Genomic DNA, 6,684 nt, shown 5'->3' on the forward strand with positions numbered 1-6,684 from the left:
TTGGAGGGCATGTTTAAATGTCATAAAGTCTTAAAAAAAGATTTAATAAGTCTGTCATTTTAATATTAACAGTTTAAGTGAACATTTTTTGCTTGCCTATTCTTATCACTGAGAAAGTGCTGATTTGACATAAATAAGAAAATAAAAAAATGCCACTTTCTTGCAGCTTAGCATGCTACATTTCTCTGGAGGTAGCTTCAGTGTAGTGAAACTTCATTTTGATGTGGATTAACTGGTAGCTTAGCTCGTAGCTTGCCCAACACTGTATATGGAGTAGTGAAAGAGTGAAAGCAGGAGAAAGATGTCGAATGCAGCCGTATGTCACCTGTGACGAGGGGTCAAACAAGTTTTAAGTAGAAATGCGCCAAACAGGTTGGGAACCAGTTGACAAATCAATGTACTTATGGTCTTTCTTTTAAAGTGAATATGTTTGTTTGCAGTCCCCTGACCTGTGCATGTGTGTGTTTGCAGTACAAGCAGGTGGAGCAGTACATGTCGTTCCATAAGCTTCCTGCAGATGTTCGGCAAAAGATCCACGAGTACTACGAGCACCGCTTCCAGGGGAAAATGTTTGATGAGGAGAACATCCTGGGAGAACTCAGCGAGCCGCTTAAAGAGGTAATAAATTCACAAACACTGACAAATCAACACGTGCAGACCACAAACGCTCTGTCCTCCTGCAAAATCTCTCCTCTGTCCCTTCTTTCTTTATCTCCTCTTCCTCTTTGTCCAGGAGATCGTCAGCTTTAACTGCCGCAGCCTGGTGGCTAACATGCCACTGTTCGCCAATGCTGATCCCAACTTCGTGACTGCCGTGCTGACCAAGCTCCGCTTTGAAGTGTTCCAGCCTGCAGACTTCATCATCCGTGAGGGCACAGTTGGACGGAAGATGTACTTCATCCAGCATGGACGAGTCAGCGTGTTGACCCGTGGCAACAAGGAAACCAAGCTGAGTGATGGGTCTTACTTTGGAGGTGAGAACATGCAGAGTTGTCCAGGAAGGTACAGAGGAAGAAGGTACTTAAATATGAAGGTGTCGGTGGTTTATGATTATGCAAAATACTCTATGGTTAATTTATCTCACTGCCTGTTCTCTTTTTCAGAGATCTGTTTGTTGACCCGTGGACGGAGGACAGCCAGTGTGCGTGCAGATACTTATTGTCGCCTGTACTCTCTCAGTGTGGACAGCTTTAATGAGGTGCTGGAGGAACATCCAATGATGCGACGTGCCTTCGAAACTGTCGCAGTTGACCGACTGGACCGTATCGGTAAAATGGATTTCTGATTAGCTCATACATTTCTCCCACCATCTCATAAATGCAGTGACTCACCATTTTCCATTTAGCTCTCTAATTCTGCAACGACCTTGCCCAACATCATAATAATCCGTCCTATTCTGCTAAATTTCTCAGGCGCTTTGTCCTCAGCTGAAAGGTCAGAACTCATCTTTGAAAAATAAAATGATGAAATAATAAAGGATGAGTAATGTTCTCAGTGAAGAACAGAAAAACCTTGAGGCTAAAACCTCAGACGTTTCTTATGTGTTCAGTAAACAACTCCTACAAAGTAGATGTTTTCACTCTTTCACGCCTTCTATTTCTGGAACTTAACTCACACTTGGTATCAAATCTTCATTCTTCTTTTCCTCTACAGGCAGGAAGAACTCCATGCTCCTGCGGAAGTCCTCCCAGGGTGGTTCTCTGGGTGGCAGTATGGGTCGTGGTGGAGGTCGGGGTGGAGGGGGTCCAGGAGCAGGAGGCCTTGCAGCAGGCAGTCTGGGTTCCTGTGACAGCATGCTGGTGCAGCAGATTGTCAAACACGACAGCATGCCTGCCATGCAGGACGCCATTGCGGCTGCTGCTGCAGGAAGAAGCGGAGTCATGGGAGGAAGTGGCACGGTGTCTCCACGGCCACGCCCGGTCATCTGGGCGCCGCTGGTCCATGCCCCCCTGCAGACTGCTGCTGCCACCAGTAATGTAGCCATTGCCCTCATGCACCAGCAGCAGCAACAGCAGCAGCAGCTCCAGCAGTTGCAGCAGCAGCATGCGCTCGGAGGTGCTTTCTTCCTGCCTTCCCCTCTTATTTCTCCTTCTCCCTCCTCCTCTTTCCCTCTGTCTCCTCCTCGTCCTCCTGTGTTACAGCCCCTCCGCCCCTCTGTGAGCTCTCTTATTGGGATGATGACAATGGGAGGGATGGGAGGGTTAGGAGGATTAGGAGGGTTAGGAGGGATGGGTGGGATGGGTGGCTTGTCCCCAAGAGGATTTCCGGCCTCTCCTTCTACCATGGGCCCCCCTAGTGGGTTGACATCGCCCCCTGTTGCTAAAACTCCACCGACACCAGCCTCCTCTGTCCCGACTTCAGTCCAACAAGGCAGACCTCTTCATTACAGCCTCCGCCTCCAAGCTGATCATCCCACAGTGATTGCTGGATCACTAGGAACCCTGACTGGTGCAGGGCCACCAACTCCACCCCTCCACAAGATACCTGCCACCAACCCCTCTGCTGCTTGTGGTGCCCCCTCCGATAGCAACACTTCTGTGATGGGCCAGCAGGGAGCGAAAGAAGCTCTGTTACGTCACGGAGGACCCAGCTCTCAGGGTCTGCCAGCGCTGGGCAGACTCACCCAGGAGGCCAGGCTGCTGTCGGCCTCACAGCCCACTCTGCCTCACCGCTCCTGGGCTGGAGTGCAGCCTCACCCTCCTCTCCACAGGAAGGCCTCTGGTGGTAATTTGCTGGCGGCTCCTTTCCTTGCAGGGCAGTTAGCCAGGGGAAGCAGTGCGGGCATGCTGACCTCAAACGTTCCAGTACAGCTGCTGACAAACATACCGTTTAACGCACAAACACAAGCACAGGCCGCAGTTCCTATTCAGCCAGCGTTAGCACAGAATCTGCCCACACAATCTGCCCCTCATGCTGCCTCCATGCCCGCACCTACAGCTGCACACATGCCTTCTGCAGCTTCCTCCTCCCCTCCGAAACAGTCCCCGCTCTCCTCTGCTGCCCCTTCACCTGCACCCACTCCCTCGTCTCCTACACCAATACTCCCTCAGACACCTCGTCCTAAACCAATCCCAATGCCACCCTCTCGCTCCTCCTCTCCTCCTCCCTGCTCCACCCCTCCTTCAGCAGGAACAAACCCACTGTCGCTCTCATCAACTCCTCGTCCCAAACCAATCCCTACACCATCTCCCCGCTCTTCCTCTCCCTCTCCCTCCTCCACACCGCCTCCATCATCTGTTACTACCCCTGTTCCGCTACCTCAAACTTACGGGCCCAAGTCATCTTTTACCTCCTCTTCCCCCCCGTCCTCTTTGATCACCTCTATCCCACCACGACCCCAGAGCCCCCGAGCCAAGGCATCCAACACACCTCCTTCTGCCTCACCATTGTCAGGCCCCAGTCCCGCCCCAACCCCAATCCCTTCTCCAATACCGACTCCCACTCAAACTACCCGCACCCGCACTTCCACCCCCGTTCAGACTCCTACACAAACCATGACACCTGTTACTCCTGTCCCTGCACCTTCCCCCTCTCCTATGCCTGTTACATCTGTCCCTTCACTGAGTAAATCCCAGAGTCCAACCCCTTGTCTCCAGCCCACTGTCTCCAGCTCGACCCGAGCCCCCCCTTTGAGCCAGATCCCAAAACAGACCCCAGTCCAGTCACCATCTTCTTCCCCAACAACAACTGGCACTAGCACTCAACGTAAAATAACTTTCTCAGTTCATCCTGTGAAGCAAATCCCGTCTGTCCCGACACCAAGCCCCACTTCAGGCTCCGATCATTCCACCAAACCAACCCCACCGACACCCTCATCCTCTGCAACTTCATGCTCCATTAAACCCTCATCTCTTACAACCACCTCTCCCCCCACCACCACCGCCGCCACCTCTTCTAGTGCCCAATCTGCCTCTGCTCCCTCCCCTAAACAAATGCCAACCACCACAGCTGCCCCCACCCACTCCTCAAAACTCAGTACACCCTCAGCCCCTGCCCAGACCTCTCAGGCAGCCACCACTACACCCACCCAGTCAGCACATGCAGCCACCCCTGCCAGCACCACTTCACCTAAAGGTGGGAAAAAAGACCCACAGCTGCCACTCGCCAGAAAAGACTCAGAAGGACTGAGACACAAACTGCCTGCTAACATGTAAGAAAAAAGAGGAAGAAAATCTCACAGGATGTTGATGTTGTGGCCTGTGCTGATTAGCAGAGCCATGGATAAACAGAGTTGTGTCCGAGTTGGAGCCAGACATCTAATGATGTCGTGTGGACAGGTCCATCTTGCTTGCATTCACTCTAGGATGTGATTGTCTATAGAACATCAGGTGTTTGTGCGACTCTCAACCAAGCCATTGCTCGAGGACTGTCTGGGTGTGTCGGTGCAGGCGATGGTAGAGTCTGAAAAACCATCCAAATGTATACATACATATCTGTGTTAGTGATTGTTGGAGCAAGCGGGGGAGCTGAAGTGGAAACAAAACACACGGTGAAATGGGATGGAAGCAATAGCGGAGAAAAAACGAAGTCTCCATTTTCTTGACAATGGAAGCAGCAATACATGTGAAACATTTGAGAGGGAATTACCTTGACAATAACAATAAATGTGAGAAAATAATAATCGTTCTGCTGTTGGGAAGACCGTCTCTTGTGATGTCCGTTTCAGGCAATAGAGCAGACACTTCCGGGTTTCCAGCTCCAACTCCCTCTTGCCTCCCATTCTGCACCAAAGTGTAATATTTTCTCATCAGAATAATAATAACGATAAGAATATAGAGTTTAAAAATCACTGTAAAGTCGATGCTCATATGAATTTGAATAATTAGGAGCAGTCCACTGGTAGTTTTGTTGTCCCAGGTGTGTGGTGTTTAGTTTTTTGGACAAAAGTTTTAAACCTACATGTTCACTCTGACGATTTCTGTATATTGTGTTTTGTTTTTTTCTGTGTGACAGACAATACTGCTCTGCTGTGCACCGTGGCTCACTTGATTTTCATCCCACCCGGCTCCATGTACTGTAAATACGTGCCTCTCTGTGGGTCTGTTGTAAGCTTCCTCACTCCTCAGCCTCTCTGTCTTTCATCTCCTCTCTGTCTCGCCGCCTTTCATCTGATTTCACAGCCGCGGTCGCTAACTGCTTCTTTGGCGCTCACAGACTCTCTCCCTTTCTCTCGGTTTGCCCGACACTTTGCTCTGTGCGGCCATCAGCCTCATGTTCAAATGGCTCTCCCTTCTGTCGCCCCATCACACTGTTTCGGCGCCATTCCCAGTGATGTTTGATGTTTTGTGTGGGTAGCAACGAGACTTTTCTGTCTTAACCCCTGATACCATGTTGCCTAGACTATATATTAAAGGACCAAATGTTTTATTTTTTATTTATCACAGCTTTAGCTTTTGAACAGAGAAAAAAAAAGCTAATAATGCTGTCACGATGAGGATCCTGAGCGTGGTGTTGAAGGTGATGTTTATGATTGTGATTATGATGATGATGATGATGATGATGATGATGATGATGATGATGATATTCTTGACAACCATGACAGTGATGATGAAGGTGTATATCTGGATGTAAGAATAAAGCAGATTTAGATATCATCTTGATGGGTGTGTTCAGGTATGAGCTTGTGTTTTCTGTCCCGTGTATGTGTATATTTAATTAAACTGCTGTTACCTTAAAGGTTCTGTATACGACACTCAGAGCATTTATATAGCAGCAAGCAATTATTTGCTATGTGATATGGAGTAATGGCATCCTGAGCAGAGAGTGAAGTCACGCTCTGAGTGTGTTGTAATCCGAGCTTCTCTGTGGTTTGTTGTGGTAAGCCATTCTGTGTGTATCCCACTGTCTAGCTCATTGCCACTGTTTTGCTCTGCACTCATACGTTGGCATTAGTACAATGTCTCAGAAGCATAGCAACCACCCCCCAGTTTCCCCTGAGGTTAACGCTATTAGCTCTGTCAGCACTGTTGCTGTTGCTTAGTGCTGTTCATGGAGTTAGCACCGTTAGCTGCTAGCCGCCTCCTCAGCCACCTCCATGTTGAGTGCTGTGTACAGACAAACCTGAATTTTGCATAGAGCCCCTATATCAACAGGCTGGATATGAAAGTATTGATTCATAATTCAACTTAAACTTGAATGTTGATAACTTGGACATTTCCAGAGCAGACTTGAGACTTTTAATTTTTTCCAATGTGGTTGCTGTTGGTTTAGTTTGTGCAGTGGCCTTCAATATGCATTTTAGAGATTTAAAGTTCCACTCCTGGCATCGATTAAACCCCTGGTAGAAAAAGATTTCCACACACTTACATCTATGTAGCGTTTCACATTATTGTTGGGGTTTCGGCCTCTTCGACCTTCATCAGAGCATATATACAGCAACAATGGACAGGCTCTGTCCACTGCATGGATGTGAGTGTGCCGAAATCTTTTTATACCAGTCTGGATTTATTGATGTTTCCAGCACCTTGCCAAGACTAAGCTGGGTGGAGCAGTGATTGTTCTGCATCATTTATTAAACACCTAAAAGCATACCTCATCCAAATTAGATATTTGGAAGTTTTTTTCCATTAAAAAAATTCCTTCACGCCTTAAAATGGCTTACAAGTGGGCTATCAGTGGCTTAGTGGATAGAGCAGGCTCTCCAAATACAAAGGCATTGTCCTTGCTGCAGCGGCTGCGAGCCCG

General features: G+C 48.7%; 1 protein-coding gene across 2 annotated transcripts in view; it reads left to right on the top strand.

The window, feature by feature from the left end:
* Window positions 1-5,600, top strand: part of LOC117266310 (uncharacterized) — a 29,951-nt gene extending 24,351 nt beyond the window's left edge. Inside the window, exons 6-9 of one of the 2 annotated variants that reach the window (XM_033641440.2) lie at window positions 472-618; window positions 734-974; window positions 1,104-1,268; window positions 1,654-5,600. In XM_033641440.2, the coding sequence (XP_033497331.2) occupies window positions 472-618; window positions 734-974; window positions 1,104-1,268; window positions 1,654-4,154 (3,054 nt within the window). In that variant the 3' untranslated portion in view covers window positions 4,155-5,600. Of the gene's footprint in view, window positions 1-471; window positions 619-733; window positions 1,269-1,653 lie in introns of both variants that reach the window. The other variant, XM_078171588.1, reaches the window with a different exon arrangement.
* The last annotated feature ends 1,084 nt before the right edge of the window (window positions 5,601-6,684 follow it).

This window comes from Epinephelus lanceolatus, chromosome 10 (assembly GCF_041903045.1).
Source record: "Epinephelus lanceolatus isolate andai-2023 chromosome 10, ASM4190304v1, whole genome shotgun sequence".
In the NCBI taxonomy this organism is placed as follows: Eukaryota; Metazoa; Chordata; class Actinopteri; order Perciformes; family Serranidae; genus Epinephelus; species Epinephelus lanceolatus.